At 40.4% G+C, this 14,858-nt stretch overlaps 1 protein-coding gene across 2 annotated transcripts in view; it reads right to left on the bottom strand.

Moving 5' to 3' along the window:
* The window catches only part of MGAM2 (maltase-glucoamylase 2 (putative)), an 86,335-nt gene that overhangs the window by 23,649 nt on the left and 47,828 nt on the right, over positions 1-14,858 (bottom strand). For both annotated transcript variants that reach the window (XR_005371225.1, XM_038559358.1), the window contains exons 26-37: positions 13,580-13,801; positions 11,602-11,756; positions 10,378-10,546; positions 9,729-9,825; positions 9,126-9,238; positions 8,515-8,640; positions 6,851-6,979; positions 5,571-5,678; positions 3,932-3,994; positions 3,003-3,137; positions 1,374-1,458; positions 451-589 (exon numbers count right to left, since the gene is read on the bottom strand). Coding sequence is in view for 1 of the 2 variants with exons in the window: in XM_038559358.1 (XP_038415286.1) it covers positions 451-589; positions 1,374-1,458; positions 3,003-3,137; positions 3,932-3,994; positions 5,571-5,678; positions 6,851-6,979; positions 8,515-8,640; positions 9,126-9,238; positions 9,729-9,825; positions 10,378-10,546; positions 11,602-11,756; positions 13,580-13,801 (1,541 nt within the window). In the remaining variant the exon portion in view is untranslated. The remainder of the gene's footprint in view (positions 1-450; positions 590-1,373; positions 1,459-3,002; positions 3,138-3,931; positions 3,995-5,570; positions 5,679-6,850; positions 6,980-8,514; positions 8,641-9,125; positions 9,239-9,728; positions 9,826-10,377; positions 10,547-11,601; positions 11,757-13,579; positions 13,802-14,858) is intronic.

A 14,858-nucleotide genomic window follows, 5' to 3' on the forward strand; every position in this document is an offset into this window, starting at 1 on the left:
GAACCACGGAGCACTTTATAAAGCACCTACATATTCCTGGGGATTAACAGGACAGCATATGCACAAGGCTCTGGGCATGCCTGGGAAAGAGCCACGAAAGGAGAAAATTCCAGTGACTCACTGGCTAGACCCGAGATCCTGAGTCAGCGGGAAGTGAAAGGTAGTGCTGTCCTACAAATTGCCTCAAGTTGAAGGCATGGCTTTTCATACTTACCCCTTGGCAAAGGGTAAAAGACATAGAAGCAAGGCATCCAGGGGACCAGGGAAGCCTTAACTTTCCCTTCAGCTTGACTACACCTTAGGCAGCCTTCTTCCTTTTTTTTTTTTTTTAATTTTTTATTTATTTGTTTAAGTAATCTCAACACCCAGTGTCGGACTTGAACTCATGACCCCGCGATCAAGACTTGCAGGCTCTTAGGACTGAGCCAGCCACTCTAGGAACACACTCACTCATATGTGGGTCTGGTCTGGGCCCATCCATACAGGCTGTGAACGTCATAGTGCCGCACCCGTGAGCCATCTGGCAGGATCTGCTCACTCTCCATGCACAAGGTCTTGATGCTCAGGCCCTTGTCCCTGGACTCCAAATCTGAGTGGAAATGCCGAGTTAACTTCCCAAAATAACCTGCTTTGTGCATTCACCAGAAATGCTCATTGCCTTGCTTTTTCTCCATTTCAATCAACAACTTTGTTACCAGTGACAGTTGGGATTTCAAGAACTCTTTTGTCTAGAGAATCAACATCCTGTGACTTTATAACTAATGAAGGGTCAGGACACAGTGAGGAGCTGGGGAAGGCCCGCTTCATTTCTTCTGATATTTGTAGAATGCGATCAGAGCCCACTTAACAGCACAATAAATTCCTTTGTTATTAAGACTGTTTCTTCCACTAGATGGTACCATTCTCAAGGGAATGGATCTCGTTTCAACCAACAGTATTAAGGTCTCCATTTTCTGTTTTTGGTGGATTTGTGTGTGTGTGTGTTTAAAGATTATATTTATTTATTCATGAGAGACACAGAGAAAGAGGCAGAGACATAAATAGAGGTAGAAGCAGGCTCTCTGCGGGCAGTCCAATGCGGGACTTGATCCCAGGATCCTGGGATCAGGACCTGAGCAGAAGGCAATGCACAGCCACTGAGCCACCCAGACATTCTGCATTGAGTGGTTTCTTTCATAATACATCATGTCATTATTTCTCTGCCTGATTAGTAATTTACTCTTGTTCAGGGTAATCTATGTTCTATTTGGGATTTTGTGTCATGTGTACAAGTACTTTCTTTTTCCAAAATTAGGGTTCACTTTGACAGGAAGAGGGAAACTTTCAGAGTTTTTGAGTAGGGAAGTAATTTGAGGAAGGAATCATTTACATACATGGCATATAGGGTGGATTATTAAGAATTTCATCACTGCAGCCTTTGACAGATCCATTCACAAAGTTTGAGGGCTCATTCATATCCTGCAAAGAGTCAACAAACATTCTGTGATGTCAGAGGCAGTGGGGCCTTTTCTCTGGAGGACACTGACCTTACAGAGATGAACACACCCTAGGTAAGCCCTCAGCTAGTCATTTCATTGACTTTGTTTACTCTGAGGCATTGACCCAAATGGAATCTAAGAATCTATGTTCATCTAAGTAGAGTGTTAAACTCCCAGTTTACCTGGCATTTTTAAACTTGGGAGGATCATTTCATAGTAGCACAGATATGGAGATTATGCTGGATCCATGACCTAAGGAGATTTCTTGATACATCTCCCAACACAAGAAGGCCATCTTTGTTTTCTTGTGTGTGAATTATACACTTTTTATCTGTGGCCAATGGTTGCCAATACCTTCCTTTACTCTTTCTCAGTCTAATTCTGACATCAGCAGAGACCAAACACAGGAGGAGTGTCTCGCTTTCTGTGGTAGATGCAGTCCTGAAGAGTTGTAGGTAACTCAGAAACAAATATGGAGATCAAATCATTCTCGGGGGCTTATTACTTAAAGGCAAGAAGTAGCTGTTCCCGAGGTGAATGTTCACTGCCTACTTTATTCGCAGAAAAGTTAAGATTTTGTAAATCGGACTACCTTAAACCAGGCATACTAAGGGCAAAGGCAAGTATTTGGGGAACTGTTTACTATTTTGAGTTTTTCAGTTGCATCTTCTTTCCATCAGAACAAATATCCCAGAGTGATCATCTCCCTATTCCTCAGAGCTACCCATACCTCTTCACTACCTGCTTTGCCTGTTCAGGCTAATATTTCATATGTCTGCTTTGCGCCTATCTACCCCAAGAATAGTAGCCAGAGAAGCCCCAGGGCTGATAGTGGGCTTATAGGTTTGTCTCTGGGTGAATTATGAGCTTCTTTCAGCCTAGTCCAGACCTATGAAGCTCTTGAGAACTAGCCTAGAATATGCTCAGGATTTCAGGCCACTGGACAGTGAGGAAGAAAGTTAGAACACTGATATGCCTCCCATCCCTCGGAGAACACGAATAGAACAACCTTTGGACACATATCCCACAGACATCTCAAGAAGCCCTACTGACAGGTGTGACAAATATCTGAACAGGCCTTTGAAGATGAGTCTGTACCCTCACTATGGTAAACATCTATTGTCTCTTGAATTCATGCCTTGCCCCCACTAGCTCTACCTGTATCATAAGATACAGGACTGTCAAGCTCCTGTAGTGTTAGCTTCTGGGTAGTTTGACCAATGGAAGGCACTGGCCAGCGACTGGAGGATGGGAGATAAGAGAAGCTGGGGTATTTGTCCCTCTCCCTCTTTCTCTGGCAGCATCTCCAGCAGTGGCACATCTCTTCCACTGGCTCCAGCCACAAGCATGTTCCTGGGCAGACCCACAATCATCTCTGTCTCTGGGGGTCCAGCACCTCAATTGTACAAGAGTATCCCTCTCTCTTACTCCTTCAGCCTTAGTTCCCTCTTTTGCTAGTCTCTGAATTGCCTCTCCATGGTTTGACTGCCAACATTTCCAAAGAAAAAACAAGGGTACACTTACAATCCACAGTCCATCAAACTTCAAGCTCTTTGTTGAGTCTCGAGGGTTTAGATAGAGCTCTTTTATTTCCGTCTTCCACCACGCAACTGTGCTATTACGTAAGAAGTCAGGAAAAGCAACGTGGGCTCTGTAAAGCTGTAAGAGTAACACATCCTCTCACACTGGGTCTTTGCCTATCCAGGAAGGGGAGTCTGGGGACCAGGAAGGGGCGATGAACAGGTCTTTGTGCAAGGGTCTGAAACTAGTCTCAGCTCTGCTATTGCTTCTACAGAGTTTACTGGGAACACAAAGAGATCAGAGAAGGCTGATTGATTGCCTTCTTTATTCTCCTAGAAGGAGGTTATATAGTCTTAAATCTCCTTTAAACATGAGATTCATTTTATTACTGGGCCTTTAATTATATGAACTGGAAAATTAACTGTCTGTGTCTAAATGATCGAACTTGAGATATACAAGTGTTTTTTCTACACTGGCCAAATAAAGGAGACCAGTCATCCAGAGAAAAGTGAGCTACAGGGTGAAGGGGATGCTACATGCCCAGAATGATGTGACATCAATTGCTGAGGTCAAAAATATTACTCCTTTTAACTGACTGGCATATTTTTTTTATATGGAGACAATTCATTAAAAAGGCTGTTCATAACCTCTCCAGGGAAAATATTTTGGACTTCATTATTTTTCAAGCAACATTGGATTTAAACAAAATATAACCTATTAAAGATACGCATGTGGAGACATTTCACTTGATTTCCTTCTACACATATCCAGTTTAGTTGCTTGTTGTGTTTTCTATTTGAGGATCTCTTTCTACCAAGAAATTACCAGTTGATAAGCATGCTCAGAGAGCTGCTTAATCAAGTTCTGGGATAAAACTTTTAAGTATCCAGATGTTTAGGGCAATGTGGACAAAAATCTGCATGTAACTATACCTTAACCTGAGTTTCATGGTCAAGGGATGTATCCACATTCACATTGGGTAGATCTGGCCAAACCTAGAGCAAAAGAAGAAAAATTAAGGCCTCTAAAAGGCATTGCATATGGATCATGAGATGATTCACATGTTAGACTCTATTGACTTGCATCTCCACAAAATTCTTGAAGATCTTTGCCATTAATTAAATTATAAAATCTGAATATGTGAAATTCTCTTAGGGGAAAATAGGTTGGGGTCCCTTGACTCATTTCATAAATTTTCAAAATGATTAAGTTCAAAAATGGAAAGAACTAAATCTTTTTTAAACATATCCTCTAAAAAATCACCTTTCAAATGATTGCTCTGTGTCTGTCATAGACATATACAAAATTCTCTTCATAAATTACAAATTTAAAGCATGACTCTAAAGAACTAAGATTGAATTCACTCACAACCCATAAACTTCGGTTCAATATGCTTAAGCAGCATTACCACTTATTGGGGACCCCAAATATACATAGCATTAAAAAATCCAGAGTTTCAACCAATCTCATCTATAACCAGAAGGACATTAATTACATACATTCATTCATTCATCAGCAAACATTTACAGAGCACTTACTTTATATGATAGGCACTGTACTATAATCTGTATTTACTGAGATTTAAGTAAGATGGTCCTTGTTTTCTTTTTTTCTAAAAAGGATGTATTTATTTATTTTAGAGAGAGAATGAGCAGGGGTAGAGGCAGAGGGAGAGAATCTTCAAGCAGACTTCACTGAGCCTAGAGTCTGACACAAGGCTCTATCCCAGAACCCCAAGATTATGACCTGAACCAAAACAAAGAGTTAGACTCTCAACCCACTGATTCACCCAGGTGCCCTGATAGCCCTTGTTTTCAAGGAGTTCACAGATAAAATGTGCATGCTAAGTGACATGCTATCCTCTTGAGGATACTAATATAGAAAAAGGAAGAAACAGGGAGAGCTAAACTGGTCATTGAATGCTTCATAGGAGTATATATTTGAGTTGGTCTTGAAGGGCAGATATTATCTGCCTAAGCTGAGAAGGCAACATTCAAAGGCATGGTAAGCATGGCATGTATCTAGAACAACAGGAAGTAGCATAATACAGTAATGGAGCAGAGTCTGAATGCTGGCTAGGAGCTTCTATCATCTGGGGTCAGGAAGTTCACCCACAATCCTATTGCTATAAATCAAACAGATGAAGAACCGAGGTCACAAAAAGGAAGTAAAGGAGACAAAAGGAGGAGAATCTACAGGACTTCATGGTTTATTTGGGAATGAAGGATGCAAGCATCATAGGTAAAAGATGAATGCAAGCTTTGAGTGGGGGTGCCTGGCAGACACAGACTTCAGAGCTATTCTTAAAGGAATTCTTTAGGTTGTTACATGACCAGCTGACATGCATAAGGGGTAGAGCACCAGAATATTTCCAGACAATAAAACAAAGCTTACTGATATTTTAGAGAATTAGACCTGTAACCTTGGTCTTATTAATCAGCATCAGGCAAATTTCTACTCATTCATAATTTATTAATTACCCAATATATTTTGCCAAGATTTATAGACACCCTCTTTTAATCAAGACATTCTGTTGCTGATTAATGATGGACACCTTCTCCCAAGGCTTACCTTTCCCCAGACAATGTCATTCTTGCCAGGCCATTTGATGAATACATTGTTCTCCTGCCCTCTGGTGAATGGGAGATACTGAGTCTCATTGCCAGAAATGGCTGGGTCCTGCAAAGCAAGGGTTTAAAACAGAAAACATGAGAAGAATATCTCCAAGACAAAAAAAAAAAAAATACCCATAGATAATTTGCCTCACATCTATGAAGTTCTCGAGGAATTAAGTACACTGTTTGAAAATATTCCTGGAGATAACCAAGTTGATAAGACATTTCCCTCCCATGAAGAAAGCCAATTTTATTGTGCTTCCACAGTGTGACATCAACACTCCTGAAGAACATGAAGCTTCTTTCTTCTGTGGCCCAACTTATGTATCCAAAGTGGCTTCCCTGTTCACCCCATTCCATACATGCCTCAGTTACTCTATATAGTATCCTATTTCATAATTGTCACTATCTGAAGTATAAATCGCCTCTATCTGAAATGATCTTTTTTTAATGTTTATTTAATGGCTGTCTCCGTTTGATAGAATAAAATCCTTGTAAGAAAAAGAACAATGTCTTATTCATTAATTTAGATTACACACACACACACACACACACACAATTTTTAGAACAGTGATTTTCAAAGACCCACTATTTAATTAATACTTGAATGAATGAATGAATAAAAGTCAGCAAATAATGTTTCATTTTTTGGAAGCTAGAAGGGAAGACCATTTGCAGGTAACTACTTCTGTGTTTATCAAAGTATAGCTTCCAATGCAAAGTAACGAATTGCAGTTCTGGATCTTAGGTCAGTTGTTTGTGAGTTTAATTAGGAAGAAATAAGTCCCCTGAGCCTCACCATTGCTGGGTAATGATACAACTGGAGTGGGTTTTGAATGCCTTAAGGTAAAGATTAGACTAGGATATAGCTATTCCTCCAAGGCACAGCCTGAAACAGTCAGGCTTTTTGGATGTTGTTGCTATAGTCAGTGTTTCAGTCCACAGTTCTAACCCTAACCAAGGGAATCCTAATAATAAATTACATCCCAGTGACAGTTGTAAAAAATCAATATTGCAAAACATAACCTTTTGAAAGCCAATTTTCATTTGCTCTGTCCTCCTTTGTTTATTTGCTTTTTAAAACTTAAAAAAAAAAAACAATTATAATGTCACAGGAAGTTGAAAAAAATGTACAGAGAAATCTCATGTACCCTTAATTTAGTTTCCCTCAATGGTACTATTTTAAAGCCATGAACACAGAAACAGAAAATGGGCTCTAATCTTCTAAATACTTACCAGAATGAGAATGAATCTCATGCCATCTTTCTTCATTTCGTCAATCAGGAGACTGAGGTTTTTGAAGTTGGGGCTGAGTGTGAAGTCCAGCTTCCGGTCCATGTAATCGATGTCTACATGCTGGACATCCTACAGGAAGGAGCAGCAAGATGCTGGGATCCTACAGCAGGACCCATCAGGGCACACAAACAGCTCTGCTAACCCTAGCCCAGGCCCCTCCTAATTTGTCCCATACCACCCCCACTTCTCACCCCCCACCCCTTATCACTGACTTTTCAATTCTGCTGATTGAAATTATTTTCTGATTCCTGCATACAGATCACCTGTCCCCATCCTTTTCCTTCTGTTTCTTTAACTGGAATTCTCTTTCCTTTCCCTCCCTTAATTCATGTCTTTTCCACTCTTCAAACTTGGTGAGCCTATCAAAGTGCTAGTTGAATGTTCAAGGTAGAAAGCAGGACTTCTCTGATTAATAGAATATATCTATTCCCCCACCCCTAGTAAACCTTATTAGATTTATTGACATTTAGAAGTATATTATTGTATAGCCTTCTAGACTGTATATTTCTGCCATTCCGTTCGGCTGGATGGTCCTTGGGATTAGAATATTGTCTTCTTTTTTCTCTAAACAGTACCAACCTAGGCTTCTGCATGTGAAAGTTACTCAATCCAAGATTGGTGACTGATGGCTACCATGGTCAATATCTAGTTTAAAAAAAAGAGATGCTGCTTTTTAGCCTGAAGAGGATAATCACTTGTATTGCCTTAAGACTCTAGGTAAAACTTGTTTGGGGAGCAGAGACTTGTACAAAAGTCAAAGCATGGAAAAGAACAAACTGTCATGTTATTAACACTGATCACTCTGGTGAGGTAGATCTCTGGATTTTTTCATCTTTTAATTTTCCTATCTTTTCTAATTTGCATTTAATAAGTATATGATAGAATAGTATATAAAAATAAAATACTTGAAGCCTGGATGAATGCTTCAAATTATCTTTGATGAGAATATCATTACACCTTATTTTCATCCAGTCATTAATTGTCCTCTAAACTCTCAGAAGGTGGACTGAAAGCAGAGAAAGAGCATGAATGATGAGAAACTGATGATTATGGAGAAGGAAGGGTATGCTATCTTGGAATTCTGCTTGCTGACAGCAGTGGACTGCACTTCTCGGGGCTTATGAAGGGGACTACATTGCCATTGTATGATATGCATATGAGTGCTTTAGAGAGGGTAAACACTTGATTTTTACTGCTTTCTTTCATATTGTCATTTTTTATTAATCCTTTCTAAGGACAATCACAGTATAATCTAGAATTGTCATCTTCTTGATGTGATTCTCACTTAGAACTCCCTAGCATCATGGCTTAAGACCAGTTGTGCCTAGAGCGGGATATTCCCAGCAAAAGGCAGTGAGTAACAATATCCTTCAATCACACTGTTAATCACTGAAGAATTAATGCAACTTTCAATTTTGAACCCTTGATATAAAAGGGAGGCATGAAATTCAAAAAGCAATGTATTCCACACAAGACTAGCTCCACAACTATATTTTCCTATACTGAAGTAGTCATCAATAATTTCCCCAAAGACAATTTCAATCTGTAATTAGGTGCAAATTCCCATAACTAATTAAACCACAGACTGAGTGGGGGATTCATACATAGGGAATCTGGGCCGCCATCATTGCATCATACAATTGGGAGATCTCAATGTCATTCTGGTATCCATAGCGACTTAGTTGGAATCCCAAGGCCCAGTATGGAGTCATTGCTGGCCGACCAATCAACTAGAAAAAAAAAAAAAAAAGAGAGAGAGAGAAATGAATCCAGGAAGACTTTTTGGGGAAGGGAAGAAAAGTCTTATACTTGAAGCAACTTGAGCACTTCTACTGAGCCCTCTCCAGTCTAAGAGGCCTCTTCCAAGAAAAATAAGGAAGTCAAATAAATATGGAAAAACCATCAGCATGCAGAATGACAGAATGATAGAAAGTCTCCCGTGTTGTGAAGCTTCCACTCTGGGGAAGTTGAGAACTCAGGAGTTATTACCGATTAGAGATTCTTAGGTTACTTAGCATATAATTAAGAGGCATGTGGGGTATCTTTATGCCTTTATACCAGTAAGACTAAAACCTAACTTCAGGAAAGACAGCAATAATGTAGTAGGAATACCCAAGGGTGATAAAAACAAAAAATTAACCTATCTCAGTGCTAAGAACATGGTAATACCCAATAAACATTTGATGGTTTATCAATGCATAAAATGAATTCCAACCTCAGTGTATTGTTGAGTTACAAGCTCAGGGGTTGGCCCCAAAACAATATAAAAGTCCAAAATCCCTCCTGTGGTGCGGTATGTCAGGGCAGGAGTGGGCTGGAATGACACATCTGTTAAAAAAAAAAAAAAGAAGATAGATAGATAGATAGATAGATAGATAGATAGATAGATAGAAAACAAGGAGTCCTTGGAGTGTATATCACCCAGATAAGAAATTTGCCCTAAAATGTACTCTTCTCTCTCTCTCTTTCCCTAATACCCTCCTCCTCTGGAAAGTCTTCTCTCATGTGGTGGAATAGATGGGTTTGCAGGTATAAGAAACATAATCTTAATCTCAACATCCCGTATCATGCTGTGAAAGGAAGTTAAACTGTCACAGTAAAATAAGGTCATGCAATTTGGTCAAATTTTTATGCATAATACCTGGCCTATAGCTTCTCATAAATCTAGAAGGAATGAATGAGGAAATGAATGGAAAGTCAGTTTATCTGTCCCATTTCCCTTGCCCTTGAATTTCTCTACTTCTATTGATATTCCAGACCCCAGGAAAATGGTCACAGCTAGTTATGGTGATACCCAAGGAACATGCCTCTGTCTTACCCATGGCATTGCTGTTTAGCAGGAGCACTCCATGGGCACTGCCATCTTCCTCCAGTGCCATGTAGTACGGGTGGACACCATAGGAATTCTTCTTGTACTGGGAGAGTCATAGGGGAAAGGAGGCAGTAAACACACACACACAAAATCCAAAAAGTTGTTTCTATGTCATAATCCAAACAGCAAGTTTCTACTCAATATTAAAGATTCAGCACAATGTCACATCCTTTATAAAACCATCTTTAATCTTCCCTTCCACCCAAGTAAAAAAATTTGGTGACATCCCCCTCCAAGCCCTCCTCATTTATTATTACATACTTCTAATATATTCCTGATTATTCTGGATTATCATTAGTTCTGCATCTCTCTCTCTTACTAGCCTCTGGAGAACAGACAGCATTTTATTAATTAAGACATGTACCTGACACATAGAATATACTAAATAAAAGTTTTGAAGTAAAATAGTCCACGGGGGAAAAATATGTCTGTCTTCTAGGAACAGAAGAGTATAACCTGTGGCTTATTTCATCTGAGAACAGAATTTATCAATATAAGGTGAAGCTGATTAATAGGGTGCTATATATGTACATACAGATTAAGATAAATTTACACAGGGAGAAAATGATTGAGAATCTTATTTTTCTGTGCTTACTGCTGGTGGCTCATCACGAGCAAACATTCCCCACATGGTCCAGTTCATATCTCTTCTGAAAGCTGTGTGCTCCGTCTCCCCAAAGCCATATATGTACTGAGAGGGGAGGCGAGTAGAAATGGAGAGGAACATGTCGTTGAAGGTGAAGCCAGGGAGCTGAGAATCCCAACTGCAACACAAAGGCATATCTCCGCACTACACTGATCATAGGCCAGAGCAAGCACAGGGCACACAGAGGAATTCTACTTGATTCTGAAGCCTCCTAAAGGAATGCACCACTGGATCCAGGTTCAAATACTGTGAGAGGACACAGCTTGTACCAATGGCCATGACTCACTGCCAACGTTTTGTCTTTGCATTTTTATTCTGTGGTCTGCAAGGCTGAGACCTCATTTTCTGGGTCATGGGCTCCTTGTATGCAAGGACTATGTCTCACTCATCTCTTTAGTTATCATTGCCTGGAGTATTAGTTTGAATACATGCATGAATAAATGAACAAGGTCTAAGCAAATTTCCCAACAGAAAAGTGCGAAGTTCTCAGAATAGCTTTTCTGGATGGGCCAAAGGAATTCTTAGCAAAGAAGGCAACTGACCAAAGTCAAACACAGAGTCAAAGAGAGCCAAAAGCTGTCCATATGTGCATATACAGGTGATGGTTTTTACATGTATGGGGAATTGCAGCCCCAAGCAAAATCCAGACCTTCACTTCATTCCATTTGGCAGCAGGACAAGGGATGAGAAATGACAACTCTTTTCACATTTAACATTGTGAAAAGGCTTTAAGTCTACAGCACTGATAGAAGCAACGATTGTAAGAAGCTGTTTCTCTTTCCTTAGTAAATTTGCCCTCTCTCTGAGTCTTCTGTTATTTTGTAATGAGAGTATATAGAGCTGATTTTTATCCTAGGTTATCTATCACACTTATTAAAAAGAGTTTTCTGCTCTACTTAACAAGAGCAATGAGTAGAACATGCATTTTTCTTTTTCTGAAATCAAGCAACACTTATTTTAAGCCTCTGATTAATTTTTCTTGTTGAGTTAGTGACTAGTAGAAAATGGAGCAATAGATCTGCTCCCTGTTAAACACAGACACACAGACACACACACACACACACACACACACACTTATATTGTCTCTAAGATTAATATTTCATGTACATTAATTAGAATCACCATAATTAGATCTAGAACTACTTTAATGAGAACTAAGTAAATAATACTTACATTACGGTGCTGGAGTTTTTTCGTAGAATCTGGATCCCAAAAGGATTGTTCTGAATCCTGACATCATACAGACGGTTTTCAGGAGAGCCAGATGGAGAAGGAGGGGTGTTCAGAGGCACTGGGACCTCGTACCTTTTGTTTGTGGGATCAAAGATCTAACAAAGAGAGAGAAGGAGACTTTCTGATGGAATAATATTAGACCCAAAATGCCTCCTGCCAGCTCAAATAATTCAGTTCCCATGTTTTCTGGCCAGTTTGAATCATATTGGGAGGCATCAAATATCCCATAACATATAGATATGAAGCCCCTGCCACCTACAGTGCCCAATATGGATCCTGAACTCCAAAATGCCTCAGAAATGCCTATTCAAAGGCAGGGAGGGCACTTCCTCTAAATAATGTATGAATTATGTGTAAAGAATTTCATGGATAGAATAACTGCATGTATGTTTATGTGTATGTTTATGAATATGTACATGCAAGTAAATATGTAAGGTTATGTTTGAGCATGTATGTATATACCAGAAATTAGAGAACTGAGTTTTTATATGGACTCAGATCTTACTGGTTGAGCCTCCAGATGCTTAAGACAAGTTTTGTCCATAGCCTTGCTTCTCAAAATTGTGTTTCTCAGACCAAAAGCAGCAGTATAACCTAGAGGCCTGTGAGGAATGCAGAATCTCAGGCTCCCCCACCCCTCCACCTCCTGAATCTGAATCTTCATTTTCACAAGAGCCCGGGTGATTCCTCCAACATTACAGTGTGAAAAGCAATGTTTAGGGCTGAGTTGTCCAAGGTGGTATTGTCACTGGTGAGGCCCTGTAACCTTCTGAACTCGAGATTGACGCCCTGAACTCAGAAAACTCCTAGAAGCTTCTGCCTGTCAGTTTCATCTTTTAGAAGCTTAACTAAGGAATTTCTAGAACAGGAAAAGAAACATTTGAGGAGAGGCCTTCGTAGATGAATCAGAAAGTGTGTGGCACAGTTACCTCAGCTTCATTATGATATTAAAACCCCCTTCTGCTAGTCATCCCAAGCCCTAACAAGAGAAGCCTGCTTGTCCCTGTTGGGGAGTGACTGGCTTTGGAAATCATTCCCTGAGACCTCCTTATTTGGACACATAAAGATGACCTGGTGAGGCAGCTCCACCTGGTGTAGTCTCTGTCTATAATTCACCCAGCATCGGACCAACCAGCCACTTGTGGCCATTAAAGACTTGAAAGGTGCTAATCTGAATTGAGACTCACTATAAGTGCAAACTACACACCAAAATTTAAACAGTTTGTATGAATAAAAGATTCTAAAATATCTCAAAAATTGTGTTTGGATTACATGGTGAGGTAATATTTCAGCATCTCGGTTAAATAAAATGCTATTAACGTGAATTGCACTTGATTTTTTTTCAAATACATTCTTAGGAGTGTGGCTATTAGAAAATCTATGTGGTTCACGTTGTACTTCCCTCAGAGCAGAGCTGTGGGTCTCAAAGTATGGCCCCTTGACCCGTAGCATCAGCATCACATGGAAGCATGTTAGGATTGTGGACTCTCAGGCTGGAAACTCTGGGGCTGAGACCTAGAAATCTGAGCTTTACCAAGACTTGTGGGTGATTCTGATGCTCTCTGAAGTTTAAGAACCACTGCTAGAGAAATAACTCTAACATCAGAAGTGAATTAATGCCACTTGTGTGAGTTTTCCACGTAGCAGACACATTTTTCACAGGGCTAAGAAGGGGTTATTTGAGGACACTGCTGACTGAGCAACTTGATAGTGCAGGCCATCCACAACCCTGGTGGTTCCAAGGTCACATCCCGGCTCTACCATGCTCCTAAGTCTCTGATCTTGACCTCTCTGGGCTGTGTTGCCTTTATCTATAAAATGAGGGATTGGGCACAACGGTGTTTCAATGACTTTCATCCACCTGGAGCTGTAAGAATTCCATGTTGAGGATCAGAACCTACACCACCTTGGCAATTACCTTGAACTGCAGCATGTTTTCTGTGTGGTAGATCACGCTCAACTGGAGGAAGCTGACCGTTGCAGAGAGAGAGCCAGATGCCGAGGCTGCTCGGGCTGAGTTGGGGGCTCCCAGGTAGGCAAGCTCTGTGGTGATGCCCGTAGGCAGGTACTGGATGTTACTGGCGGCGTAGCTGGGGATGGTATCGTAGTAACAGGTGGGCACGCCAGGAAGAGTTGTGGACTGGAACAAGAGGAGAAACTCCCCATCAGCCTCTAACACTGCACTTCAAGGGTCTGATTCCTAAAGAAGTTGGTTCACACAGACTAAGTCTCTTACACCATGCCCGTTATCACGGCTTGAATTATGTTCCCCAGAAGATGTGAAGTCCCACCCTGGAATCCGTTTAGAGCTGAGTTGGAAAGTGACCTTATTTGGAAATAGGGTCTTAACAGATGATCAGGTTAAATGAGATCATTGGGATCAGCCTAACCCAATATGACCAGTGTCCTTATTAAAAGGGGAAATTTGGGCACAGAGATAGACTTGCACCCCATGAGAACCCCATGTGAGGATGAAGGTGGAGATCAGGCGATATTTTTATAAGCCAAGGAAGACCAAAGAGTGCCAGAGAACCACCAGAATCTAGGAGAAAAGTCTGGGACAGATTCTCTCTCCCTTTTCTTAGAAGAAACCAACTCTGCTGATGCCTTGATCTCAGACTCCTAGCTCCCAGAACACTGAGATAATAAATTTCTGTTGTTCTAAGTCACCTAGTTTGTGGTACTTTGCTATGACAGTGCCAACAAAATGAATACATCCATTTAAAAAACACATGCTCATTGGCCTCCTCCACTGGGTGGCAGGGAAGGGTCAACAGGAAGCCTGATCTGGAGACTGGAATCTTCAGGCAGGCTTCTGCTCCCGGTGTAGTGGCCTCACTGCCCCCATTGGACCTTGAGGTAATTACTTATTTTCTCTGGCTTTCATTCTATTTTTCAAATGAAAGAAATAGTTCTAGCTTACCTTCCACAAGAGCTGTCTAATATATGAAAGAAAAAATGACTTCAAATACTCAATGTACAACACATACCCAATGTATTATTGCTGTGTTAAAAATAAAAGTGGGTTTTTAAATGCTGTAGTTGGAGGAAAGAGAGAGCCAGAGTGGCAGTAAGTGTCTTCTGATTCAGGATATCTGAGGAAAACACTGACACCTATCATACGGAGTTAGCAAAATAATTCATCAGTTATTAATAAACTGATAACTTATCAGTTGATAAGTGTCATTTTCTTCCTG

Source organism: Canis lupus, chromosome 16, assembly GCF_011100685.1.
Source record: "Canis lupus familiaris isolate Mischka breed German Shepherd chromosome 16, alternate assembly UU_Cfam_GSD_1.0, whole genome shotgun sequence".
In the NCBI taxonomy this organism is placed as follows: domain Eukaryota; kingdom Metazoa; phylum Chordata; class Mammalia; order Carnivora; family Canidae; genus Canis; species Canis lupus.